The 14119-nt window shown below is 24.1% G+C and overlaps 3 protein-coding genes across 3 annotated transcripts; 1 reads left to right on the top strand and 2 right to left on the bottom strand.

Annotated features, from left to right (window-relative positions):
* Window positions 1-1269: 1269 nt before the first annotated feature.
* On the bottom strand, window positions 1270-2250 carry MKS88_005172 (cysteine-rich small secreted protein CSS; the record flags this gene model as incomplete). Its single annotated transcript, XM_067218410.1, has 1 exon — window positions 1270-2250. The coding sequence occupies one exon, from the start codon at window positions 2248-2250 to the stop codon at window positions 1270-1272; it is 981 nt and encodes a 326-aa protein (XP_067071546.1).
* Window positions 2251-5712: 3462 nt separating this feature from the next.
* On the bottom strand, window positions 5713-8421 carry MKS88_005171 (uncharacterized protein; the record flags this gene model as incomplete). The annotated part of the gene is made up of 1 exon (XM_067218409.1): window positions 5713-8421. One exon carries the CDS (start codon window positions 8419-8421, stop codon window positions 5713-5715), a length of 2709 nt encoding a protein of 902 aa, XP_067071545.1.
* A 2718-nt stretch (window positions 8422-11139) lies between these two features.
* On the top strand, window positions 11140-12033 carry MKS88_005170 (uncharacterized protein; the record flags this gene model as incomplete). Its single annotated transcript, XM_067218408.1, has 1 exon — window positions 11140-12033. One exon carries the CDS (start codon window positions 11140-11142, stop codon window positions 12031-12033), a length of 894 nt encoding a protein of 297 aa, XP_067071544.1.
* Window positions 12034-14119: the final 2086 nt, after the last annotated feature.

The following is a 14119-nucleotide window of genomic DNA, read 5'->3' as shown; positions in this document are numbered from 1 at the left end:
CGTAAAAAAAATTTAGTCCTAGGGAAGCATTCTCGTGGGCTTAAATTACAAACAATGTTTGTTTTTTCAAGTTGGCTATAAAAATTTATATCCTCTTATGCTCGTGCGTTCATATGTACATGTTTTCATACGTTTGCATTCTTATAAAACCTGTTTTGTTTTTCCAAATTGGTCAACACTCTTTTTCATTGCACAATTCAGCGAAAAAGAACATGCGGTGTGCATTTCATTATTTTTTTATCTTTTTTTTTTTTTTTTTTCTCTCCTTTATTTCCTTCCTTTTTATAATTGCCAAATATTATAAAATGTATAGTTTCAAAATATTAATTAGCATATTTGTTATGATATAAAAAGGAAAATTTTAAAATCTGTAAACACAAATATAGAAGGTTTACTGCTCATACAAATATAATGTAAAGGTACCATTAATTATTATAGATAAATATTACAAAAAAAAAAAAAAAAAAAAAAAGTGTAATGCAAAAATTTAAAAAGACAAATCAATGAAATCTCATTTTACCTTAGGCACTTTTCGCTCATGCAGAGGGACCAAAATAAAACAAAATTGCATACATACGTATATATATATATATGTGTATATATATTTATTTATATATATGTGTGTATACACGCTGACCCAGACAGAAGCGCTTAACGAAGCAGTGAAATATGCACATACTGAAACAGGGGAAATAAAAAAAAAATCATAAAATATAGCCCAGCTTTTTTTAAAAAAAGGAATAACCTCTTCAACATTATTTGCTAAGAAAACATACCCTAAAATATTCAATACAGGGTTTTAATTTTCGTATGAACTGGGCTTCATTTTTGCAGTTCTGTTATTTTTATTTTGTTTTACTTTATTTTGCTTCATTTTGTTATTTTTGATACTTTTTGCTTCATTCTCCTTTATTTTATTTTGTTGTTATGTATAATTTCCGGCTCAATGTATGTATTTGCGCACCTTGTCAAATAAATCATAAAAAATTTTATTATGCACTAAAGAAAAAAAACTTAATATGATATGTGTTATTAATTTTATTAAATATTAAGCAAGGGATTCATGTGTATTTGCATCTGTACATGTACGTTTATATATATACATACGTAGGCACATACGTACATACATACGTACACACACAAGTACACACACAAGTATACACACACTCACACATATGCGCATGCTTATGCATTCGTTTTCTGCATTAACTGAGTGTCCTGATATCTGTGCCCCGATTGGCTATTATCGTAAGTACTATACCAAGTGCATTACACGTTAAAATAAAAAGTAACGTTTCCCTTTTTTCCAACTGCACAAGGTTGTACGGTAAATTCCGACAAGTCTAATTCACATGATAAATTAAAAGCCTTTTTAAAATCCCCAAAGGTTAGGTGTAATGAGATCGAGTCTTCAGTCTCTTCAACATGTTTCAAGTTAAAATTAATATATGGGTATTCAGATAAACAATTTACAACACTAGGTAAAATTTTTTCAGTAACTATATCTAGTTTAGGTAATTTTATTAAAAATAATTTATTTCGAAGGACATTATAAATACAGTTAACAGATCTAGAATTTTTATAATAAAAACCTGTTGTTGGACTTATATTTAAATTACCCTTTGAAAAATCACACATATGTATATTATCCTCCATTGCTACAGAATATTCCTCACTAATTTCTCTTTTTAAATCTATCTTAACTTCTCCTTCTAATAACTCAGAAACCTGCCTTGGTTTTATACTACAAATAAATAAAATATCAGAAGCGTCTTTATCAATAGTTAGATGATACTCACTAACTGTTTTATCACGATGTGTTATATCTTTTACTTGATATTTTAATTTTTGAGAATAGGTAGCAATATCAGCGTTATTTATAAAATAGCCTTTTACAGGGCAATATACTTTCGAATTGTTAAAACATTTTACTTCATATTCCTTATTTGCTAATATTCTTATCTCCTCCCCATGGTGCGGTTTTAGTTCACAATATATTTTCGTCTTTTGCTTAGGCATGAAATTTAGTTTTTCCGTAAAGTCGCAAGTGCATACATTCCTTCTGATTTCATTGTTTTCACTGCTTTGACTACTTTGATTACTTTGGCCGCTTTGGCTTCTTCCACTACTTTCATCGATGTTAGCCTTTTTTTCAGTGCCAACAACAATGTTATGCTCGCTTACCCCTTTAATCCCTTTTCCATCCATTAAAAGAAAAAAAAAAACAACAGTTGTCAGTCCCTTTTTCATTTTTACTTTTTTATTTTATTCTACTTTATGTTAATTTATATTATTTTAATTTATATTATTTTAATTTATATTATTTTAATTTATTTTATTTAACTTTATTTTACTTTATTTTACTCTATTTTTTTTTCTTTGTAACGTAAAATTATTACTATATTTTTTTATGCACTGTATGTTTATATAAGCCTAAAAAGTAGTACACTTATGAGATTATACATGAAAAAAGACATTTTTCTGCTTCTTTTTTTCCTCTTATTTCTTCGTTTTTCTTCAAATTTTCTCGTTTTTCTTTGTTTTCCTTTTTTTTCTTCTTCTTTTTTTTTTTTTTTTTTTTTTTTTTTTTTTTTCTTTAATATATCTTTAGTTGTTAAAACAAAAGTCTAACATATTTTTACATCATTATATTACTTATTTTTGTAAAAAAGGTAGAACAATGTTACACATTCAATCACTTACCAAAAACAACAAAAATTAATAATTTTTTTTTTTTTTCTCTCAAATTTTACGTGCATGCAACAGAACTATTACAAAGTTGGAACTAGATGGCAACACTAAAGAGATATGAACTGAAACACAACAGGCAACTAGGTACATAAATAGATATATATTATATATACGTTTATATATATGTGTATATATTTATTTAATTATTTGTATAGGTTAAATATAAATGAAAAATGTAACAACATATAGAAGGGTAATCAATCACAGTAAAAAAAAAAAAAAATTGTTCTTTCACCCAAACATATAATTATATTGAAAAGTACTTGACATCTTACCATTAAGCCTTAGGGCAATGTTTTTTTTTTTTTTTTTTTAGCTGATTATTTTTATTCATTTTATAGCTACACATTTTTTTCAAAAATTTTAAGTTTAAATGTGTGTATCTGTATTAACATGTTTATACATGTACCTCTATATATATTAACCTTTTAACAAGTAAATATATATCCACATATAAATATAAGTATATATTCATGTACTAATTAACACGTTTATTCACTTATATGTTTTTATACGTCCATTTATTCAACTTTACATACCTTTACCAACTCTCCAAAAAAAACAGCCCAACAATGTTCATTCTCTTAAGGCCAAGGAAATTATGAGAGATTAAAAAAAACAAAAAGAAAAAAAAAAAAATAGTTGCAACAATTGAACATCGAAAGCCTTTATCCATTTATTTGTTCATTTGTTCGTTTGTTCATTTGTTCATTTGTTCATTTGTTCGTTTGTTTATTTGTTCATTTGTTTGATTATTTATTTTTTTTATCTCTTTTATTATCTTTTACTTTTCATTTTTTCTTTTGTTTTTTTTTTCTTATAATTTTATTAAAAATTCAGCACTTAAAGAAGGGATGAAAAAAAGAGAAAAACTCTAGTCTTAAAAAGTACAGAGAGAAAGAACACAATTCAATTTTCCTTCCCGAAATTTGTGAAACAAAGAAATATAAAAAAAAAGAAAAAATGAAGAAAAAAAGAACAAAATTGGAAGAAAAAAGGGGAAAATTTGTAACACCAATTAAAACTTGCGCATGCCATAGGGAATGTACACATTTATGTACTCTTACAATTGTGTTAACCAAAAATTTATGGCAGGCCCTTAAAAAAATGTAAGCGTAATATATATATTTATATATATATATACGTATACATGGTATAACATATTCTGTACAACTGCCTTCACAACATTTTTTTAATACTACCTTTTGAGAAACAACATCCAATACTTTTAAACAAATAAGTTTTATGAAAACACAGTTGAGTTACATTCCTTTATGTAAAATTACTGAAAAAAATGTATTTATATATTATATGTTTGTTTCTCCTAATTTCAATATTAACGTAAATACAATTTGTTCTGTTTATTTGTTCAATTTTTTCTTCTCAATTTTTAAAGGAAAACACGTATAAAAATTTACAGTTTTATAAATATTTTATATTTACCATTTAAAAAAAAAAAAAAAAGGAAATAAGAACATTTCGGAAATGTATTTAAATAAATGGGTACGTATAAAACTGAGTAAAATGAAACAAAGGGGAATAAACTGTTTGCTTCAAAAAAGCAATGTTTATGTATTATTAATATGCATATACGGATAAAAAAGGGGGGGAAAAAAGAGAATGAAGCATTTGTTGGTATAAATTTCTTAGCTATATTTAGTACCTATGTTGCATTAATGGTTACATGAATTTCAAGATATGAGAAATGAATGAGCCTAATGGTACGTTTATTTTACTATTTAAAAAAAAAAAAAAAAACACACACACACACACACACATAAAACAGACAAAACGCTCAAAACACCTACAGAAGGATACAAAAAGTAAAGAAGTAATACTTCAAACATTTGCAACACAGCAGTTTATAAGAACCTAGCAACTGGTATAACCTCTTAAACAGTATATTAACATGTTTGTCGTTAAACAGTTTTACTGAAATTTTTAACAAAAGTAATTGCATAATTATATTCGTTTATACAATTAAAAAGAATTAACAAGGGGTTGATATATTTATTTTATGTAGTTTGTTATTACGTATCCAACTTACATCAAACACGCAAGCTGTAACAAAAATTTTTACCAGTTATGCGCACATTTTTTTGTACTACAAAAGGGCATATTATGCGGAAAAAACAAAAATATATACATTTGTATGTATATATATATACATACATACATGCATACATACATACATACATAAATACATACATACATAAATACATACGTACATATGTACCTATATGTAAATGCCCATATATTAGCCGATTGGACGAGATATTAAAACAATGCCCAATTAACGCATTCAAAGAAATACGTTTCAATATTAGGACGTGATAAAATTAGTTTAAACAGTAAGATATAAATAATAATAAAAAAAAAAAGAAAAAAAAAAAAAAAAAAAAAAAAAAAAAAAAAAAAAAAAGAAAAAAAAAAAGTACAATGAATAAAGCAACACATAAAACGTCATAATAAATCATTGTACGTGTTGCGTGTGTACAGTATATACATTAACGAATTTAAAAAAAAAAAAAAAATTCTGCTTAATTACATTCTTCAACCACCTAATAATAACAATCAGCAGAATTGTCATTCCTACTTTTATATATGTGGAAAAATGTTGGCGCGATTAAACGTTATAATGTTCAAACGCAAAATTTGGTATGAAAAAAAAAAAAAAATAACAAAAACAAAAATATTAATTCTCCGCAAATGTACGCATATATTTATATATAAATATATATATACATAATGCATAGATTATTAATTCCTTTGAAAAGGTTTGAAAAAAAAAGTTAACAAGAAAAAAGTGAATTCCCATTGGAACGCTTCAAATATGATTTGGTAGCTCTTTTCTGACGTTCCTTTTTGGCTCCAAAAAAATGGAAAATATTTTTTCGTTAAATTTTTCATTTTTTCTTCACTGTGTATTTTTCTCCTCTTCCCGTTTACCGAGTGCTCCACCTACAACGCATCAATTTTGTATATGAGCTTCGATGGGATAGCTTCTCTGTTCTCGTTTATAAAATTTTTCCATCTTGTCATGGTAAGGAAGTATTTCTTAATAAAGCTCTCAACAGCATTACAATATGGGGGCAACTTATCTTTAAACAAGTCTTCTCTTAAATGTTCAACGGAATTTTCAACTTGTTTACTCAAGTTAACTCTATTCATAAATAACTTTTGCAAATTTTTGATAATATCTCCTTCAAGATCAATTAATTTAACATATATTTTTTTTATATTATTTCTCGAATCTTCTCTATAATTTATAAGATTTAAAATTTCATTTCGTTTTATGATATAATTTCCTTTTAAATTTTTTCGGTTATCTTTAATAATATTAATTATAATATCTACAGATCTATATATAACTGAAAAAAACCTTTTCATATCATTTTCATTATTTAAAGAATCAAATGTGTTAATAACACCTTCATATAAAAACTTAAAATAGGGAGCTGCTAAGGTATTTTTATTAATAGCTTCAGTAACTATATTATATTTTGAATATCCAGCTTCTTGAGGGAAAACAATATTTTTATTTCCTTTATAAGCATCCATAAGTTTATTAGTATTATTATCTTTAAAACTTTTAGAAATATTTTTTACATATTTTTTCCAAACATTTCTAATTTTGTTCAATTCTTCTAATAAATTATCAGCATAAATTATGTTACTAATTATTCGAAGAATATTCTCTATTTCGGATTGTAAATTACCTGATGCAATATAAAAAGAATTCATCATAATTTTCAATTTTGTAATATTTTCTTTATATACATGTCCATACTTCTCCAAATTGTTTTTTATATTTTGTAAATTTTTTGGTGAATGCATTAAATTTGCTAATTCCATTTTTAACATCTTTATTTTCTCCTCTGCACTATTAAAACCCCCTTCTATTCTATTTAAGTTAACGTTAGAATTTGAACTGATATTCTTGTTTTGATTTTTGAAATGTTTTATCATTCCAGTTAGAACTGAAATAATACGTAAAAGTCTCTCAACACCATCAATTAATATTTTTGTGCCTCGGTAATTTTCTACAGAATTCCATTGTTTCATATACCCAAATTCATATGCATTATATCTCTGATTATACAGAAATTTATTTACCTCTATATATAAATTTTCATATGTCATTAATAAATTGAAGCTTTCATTGATAACCATATGTTTTAGCTTCTCCACTAAACTTAACGTGTTCTTTAAAACCTCTATAATGTCATCCCTCTCTGTGTGTGCAAGTGCATTTTTATCTCTTATCCAGTATGAATGCCTCTCTAACAACAAAAGCGTTCTTTCAAAAATCATGTTATTGTTTTTCCAACTACTGTTCGTACTTGTGCTAATATCACCGTTCCTGTTCTTTTCGTCTGAACTGCTACTACTGCCACCATTACTACTGCCACCATTACTACTGCTACCATTACTACTGTTACCATTACTACTGCTGCTACTATTAATATTATTCTGACCCTCTTCAATCATTTTCACATAATCGCGATATTCCCCTCTAATACTCTCTATATTTAAAAAGTCCTTATTTTTATATATTGGCAATTTGGGGATTATTTGTTCAATATCCAAACGGGTAATCTCATTTGACAGTTCAATTAATTCTCTCTCTAACATAGTCAATTTTTTTTGAAGTTCATCTCTTGTACTCGAAATCTTCATTCTCAAGCTGAACATCAATTTTGATGTCACCTCTTCCAATAGGTTTAACATATCTGCAGTTATGTCGACACTGTTCGAACCAATACTTGCCGTCGTGTTAGCAGTTGTTCCAGTAGTACTGTTCAAGGTATCGTTCGAAGTTTCGTTCGTTGAGGAAACATCGGTACTACTGATAGATTTAATGTGCGTTAAATCCATCTTCTTCCTATTCTTGTACTTCAAAATGTTCACATCTATGTCATGCTTGTATTCATTTAAACGATAATTAACATTATATAGTGCAACAACTTTGTTTCTCAACTTTGGCAGAATACTTTTTAGAGTTGCCACCTTGGAAAGAACATCATCTTTAATATCGTTAAAATGAACACCTTCATTACTACCATTACTGGTAGTGCTGGATGTACTAGTAACACCTTCATTATTGATGTCCTCATCCTTGGTCGGCTTCGTGCTACTTAAGGAATAATTGACCTCACTAAAAACTAAAGAGTATGTTTTTTTCAAATTTTCAATATTGGTACATTCTTCAGAAAACTTATTTTCAAGATTACGATATTTCTCTCCTACATCAAATGCTGTACTTGAAAAATCATCAAAAAATTTCCTAACAATTTTTTCATGTTTCGTAAATAATACACTTAAAAATTTAAGTAAATCATTTTTAATAAGTAATTCTTTTTTTCCTATGGTGGATGGATATTCCCTTACTAGCAACTTTTCCAAAGTTTTTATTACATAATTTTCGCATTTTCTAATATCACTTATATAATATTTTAAATGTTCTTCTGTAATATATTTTTCAATAGTACCACGTACATTTTTATCACTGAATATATTTATAAATTCTTTACTTAAGTTTAGTTCTTTTAATGTACTCAAATATACATCGTCAGCAGTACTATCACAATATACGCTTACCAGATTCTTGTTGTATAAACAACATAAAATAAGTGAAACTATAAAAATAAGTAGTCGTGATATTTTCATTGACACTTATAATATTCGAAAAAAGGAATCATTCGGAATTTAAAAAAAAAAAATATATATACTACATCTCACCTTTTGTTATACGTGGTGGATCACATATATATATATATATATATATTAAAATCTTTTACCAGTATATGCCTCTTTTATGAAAATGTAACATCTATGTCTAAGCACAATATTTATATACATACACTTGCATACATATACACACACACATATATATATATATATACATATACATACGAAGATATGAATATGTTTTTTTTCGAATATTCAAAATTTTCAATATATTTTATCTAAAATGGAAAAAAAATAATTCCATATTTTTGATTTCTTAAAATCATTTCAATAGCTCCCCGTGGTTTTTATTTAGAAAAACAGACTTAATTACTCTTAATGATGTTTATTCCCTCTAAATAATTTAAAATCCTCTTAATATTTTAAACTGCCTATTTTACTACTATAACGTCTTTCTTTTCTTTTGCCTTTTTTCTTTTTTTTCTACGTACTAAATATTTCTTTGACCTCAGTTCTTAAAATACAGAATCAATGTCATATACTATTCCGTATTAACAAGTACAATACGTATACGTATATATACACACTCAAAACTACTTTATTCTTGAAAAAATAACAGAAGATGTATGCAATTACCTATATATAAATATATAAATACAATAATGAGAAAACATAAAACGGATGATATTGGCTTAAAAATTTAAACTATAAATTACATAACTCTGCGATGGAATTACGATATTCCGTTACCTATTTTAAAAAACAAAATGTTTACATTCATTAAAATAAAATAATGATGTATAAAAACAACAAAAAATTAATTACAACAGTTATAACTGAAAAAATGACACACTACATATCACCTTATAAGTGTATAAATATATATATATATATATATTTATATATATATTATATATATATATATATATATAATATATATACATATATGCGCATACACGTGCGACTTATATAAACGTAATATTCTTAAAGTTAAGAGCCTCTTTAAATGGAGGTGTTAAAAAATATATTAAAAAATATTATCTTCTTAAAATATGTGAATATAAATATATAAATCCTCTTTATTGTTAATTCTTTAATAGAGCGGGAAAAAAAAAATTATTTTAACTATAAAGTGAAAAATAAATTTTTTTTTTTTTTTTTTAATTTTAAATAAAAAAACAATTTATTCCGTAAAAATTTGTATTTTTTAATTTTTCAAAAGTAGAAAAATATTTTTATAAAATCATAATAAGAAAACCCCCCAAAATACATATGTACTTATTATATACCTTTGATAATAACTTATATTTCCTTTTTTCGTAATATTTTTTTTTAAATTTTACTTTAGGTAATACTATGTTTACACATATAATAATATATATATATATATATATATTTAAAATTATAAAAGGGGGAAATATAAAAATTATAAGTTACTTAAGTGTACAATTAAAGTTGGTGAATGTAAAAGAATTAATAAATTATTTAATACTAAAAAGAAGCGCACTATAATTTATTATTCATTTTGTTAAAAGAGAAAAAAAAAAAAAGCCCTGAAACTATACAAAATAAGAGCATAATATATTTCCTAATGTTATATCTTATATCTGGTGGAAAAATGTTTTTCTGTTACTTTTATAGTTTATTTAATATTTTAAATTGCAATTTTTTCAAGTTTGTACATATAGGAATATATATATAAGCAAAAAAAGCTGAACTGAAGAAAAAACTTATGCAAAGTCGTCAAAATTCAACTTTACCCCATATTATGGTTTTACAAAAATGACCATAAAAAAATATTTGGGGCAGTTTTAACCTTTTAAGTTTACCTTTGTACTACTTATATATACTTAATATGATGTCATGTTTTCCTTGTTTATTTTAATATGATATTATAAATTTGACTAAGATAATATCATATATCGTATATACATACGCGTATAATAAATAAATGTATATATAATATATGCACCAAACAATAATTCAGTGATTTGCATGCACTTTCTTTTATCGTTGAGCATGCATCAATATATTATTATTTAATACCATATTTTTTATGTTTATTTTGTTATTATAATTCTTGTTTTGTACTTTAATTTAAAAATAGAAAAATAAAATAATTAAAACATATATTGTAGTTTTTTTTTTTTTAGGTAAAAAAAAATAAATATAAAAATACTTTAAGATTTTATTTATTTTATTTTATATAAATAAACAATATTCTTGGTAAAAATATGTTTTTTATGTATATATTATATATTTATATATATTTTATATATATAGTAAATACTTTTATATAATAATATATACATATATACTTTATATTTTTACTTACAACAAAAATATTACACATTTTTATATGTCATAATATATTAATCTCCTTGGACAAACGCATTATAAATATAAAATTTCATTTTTAGACAAATTTGGATAGTATTTTAGTTAATAATTTTTTTTTTTTTTTTTTTATTATGTAAATTTTATTTTAATCTTTAAATCATTTGATTATTTTTTGTAGTAATTATTTATTATATAGAGTTTTAAACAGTTCCTACAATTTTTTTATTTTCTTGAAAACGCTTTTTGAATTTTACATTAAAAAAATTATCCATTTATAAATATAAATATATATATATATATATGTGAATAAATGCAATACATTTAGTACGACAGTAAATACGACGAAGTTTATTCAAAATGGTAAAAGTCAAACTGTCGCATTTTATTTTTTTCTACCTTTTAAATTTTTTTGTGACCAGTGTAATCAATGGAAAGGGCGAAAAGAAGAATATTTTGAACATGAAAAAAGAGAATAAAGATGAATATCTTAAGAACCTTGCTAGTTTTGCAGATGTTGAAAAAATTAAGAAATTAATAAGTGAAAACAAATTGGATGAAGCTACTAAATTATTTAATGAAATGAAAAAAGCTTTATCTAGCGACCAAAAAGAGAATAGTAAAAAAGAAGCGATGAATGAAAAAAATACTGAAACGAACAATTTCAATTTATTTAACAATTTAATTAATCCAAATGATCTTCAAGAAATGATTAAATTTTACATGTACTTGCAAGATATTTTAAACTCAAAAAATGAGACTGCAGAAAAAAAAATGGTAAAGTCATTTTTAAGAAAAACTATTCAAAAAATTAAAGATAATGAAAACAGTAATGAAAAAAAATCCATTGATGATATTATTAAAGACACAGAAGGTCACCAAGAAATGTTAGAAAAGTTGGCCGAATTGATGAAAATAAAAAAAGAAAAATTACAAGATGAAGAAGTAAGAAATAAAGTAAATCAAATATTAATTGGAATGCTCAAATTTATTGATTACACAAACAGTAGTGATATTGCAAATGCTTTAATGGATGAAATTAAAATTAAAGAAGTTAAAGCAACAGATGGTAACTCCAAATCTAAATTACAAGTAAATTTTGGTGATAGTAAAGCACATTTAGAAATGCTACAAAAAGCAACAAAATTTATGGGAATGGATATTGATCCAGAGGAGTTAAAAAATCTGACCATTAATAATAAATGGTATGAAAACTTTTTAAATAATCTCCTGAACAATTCAGACGAACTATAAGAAAAAAAAAAAAAAAAAAGAGTCCAAGCAATATATAGATAACGTTAATAAGATAATTATCTCGTATCATACCTACATTTATATCTATATTCATTTACAATACACGCGTGATAGATAAAGTGACTCAAAATTAGAAAAAATTATTTTAGTGATACTTCAATAAAACGTACAAATGAGTAATAACGTTTACATACTTTTATGCGAAGAAAGGCATACGAAATATTGCAACAGTATATACACACACACGCAAAAATAAATGTGTGCATAATACATATAGTAATTTATACTTAAAAAATTAGTATAATTCGGCTGTAATTTGTTGTTCGTTTTTTTTCTTTTTTTTTTTTAATAAAGTGAAAAAATCATATTTTTACACATTATACATATCCATAATATTTATTAACCAAGTGCCCATAATATTTATATGTATTAGACATATATATTATATATATTTTTTTTTTAATACATTTTTTGTAAGATTTGCAATATAAGGGTCACGTTAATTTATTATTGTGTACATATGATATATATATATATATATATATATATTAATATATATATATATATATTATATATATATATATATATATATATATATATATATTCGTGTAACGTAAAAATTTTTGTAATACTTGTAAAATGATTATATAAACGTTTTACAGTTATTATCTTTGTTTATCATTGTTATACATAATAAACGAAATTAGTTTTTTTTTCAGCAATATTTTTTTAAGTATACCATAGGAAGGATAATTGGTACATTATGCCGATCTTGGTAATATATTAGAACTACTATTTTCTTCCATTTTTTAAAGCCCATTTAAAAGGGCAATATATATATATATGTATATATATGTATTTATACACATACACGATTATGCGTTTTTCGTTGTACCTCTTTGTCCATTTAATTATATTTCATATTTAAAGTCAATGCTTTCCTAATTTACTGCATTAATGAACTTCCAACTATATATTTAAAAATAACCTTTAAAAAAATAGGGAAAAAATATTCAAACTTAGAACCGCTGCATACAAAATGTGTAGTTCGCTGTAAATTTTTACATTAAGCAGCTAAATAATGTGAGAGATAATTAGTAAATTTTAAACATTTTGAGAAAATATAAAAATAAAAGTGATTAAAGAATGAAAACAAAAACATTTTATATAAGTAATATGTAATAAAGGGTAACAATTTTGTTAGTAAAATTAAAAAAAATTTTAACTAATCCTATTTTCTATTAAAGAAAAGAATACTGTTTCAACATTAAATTTGTAGAAGAATTATCATTTGTTCTGTTACATTATATACACTTAAAATTATGAACAAAAAAAAAAAAAAGAAAGAACGAACTAAAGAGCGAATAGGAGAAGGAAAAATCCTTAATTATTCCCATTCGTAAAGATACAGTTATTTTATTTTTTTTCTCGTATATTTTTAATTCTTTTATCTCTACAAATGCAAACTCTCAGATGATAAAAAATTTATTACATAAAGACATAACAAAACATTTTATGGAAAACAAAATTATGAGAGGAAATATTTATTGTAGAAGATTTATAAGATAAATGGAAGAGTTTCATAAATATGTAGAATATCGTAAAAAATGCTAAACATTCATAATATAAGAAAAGGTTCAATATTTCATTTCATAAATAAATTTTAAGTAAAATGGTTGAAATTCATGTAAATATGTTATTGTACATATATATATATATTGTTTTATTTTTTTTTTTTCTATTATAATTTCAATCAGTAATTAATAGTATTTTTTTTTTTTTACAATTTTACCGTTTGTACATTACGGTTAAATATATGCAGTTACACAGTCATAAATTAAAGAATAATTTTTTCTCTTCTATATTAACGAAACAATTTTATTTATTTTTCTATTTTTTTTCAGATAAATTATCTAAGATTAAACTTAAATACATTCCGTTAAATTAAAAATATTTGTATTTTCTTAATTTTTTACTTTCCAAATTCCTTCCTTACTTCCTTACTTCCTTACTTTCCTTCCTTTAGGATATCTTTTAATAATCGTACATTAAAATGTAACATTAATTACTTTTCTTTATTTTTGTA

This window comes from Plasmodium brasilianum, chromosome 13 (genome assembly GCF_023973825.1).
Source record: "Plasmodium brasilianum strain Bolivian I chromosome 13, whole genome shotgun sequence".
NCBI classification, from domain to species: domain Eukaryota; phylum Apicomplexa; class Aconoidasida; order Haemosporida; family Plasmodiidae; genus Plasmodium; species Plasmodium brasilianum.
Note: the sequence above shows the minus strand (reverse complement) of the source record. Positions and strands in the feature narration are given on the sequence as shown.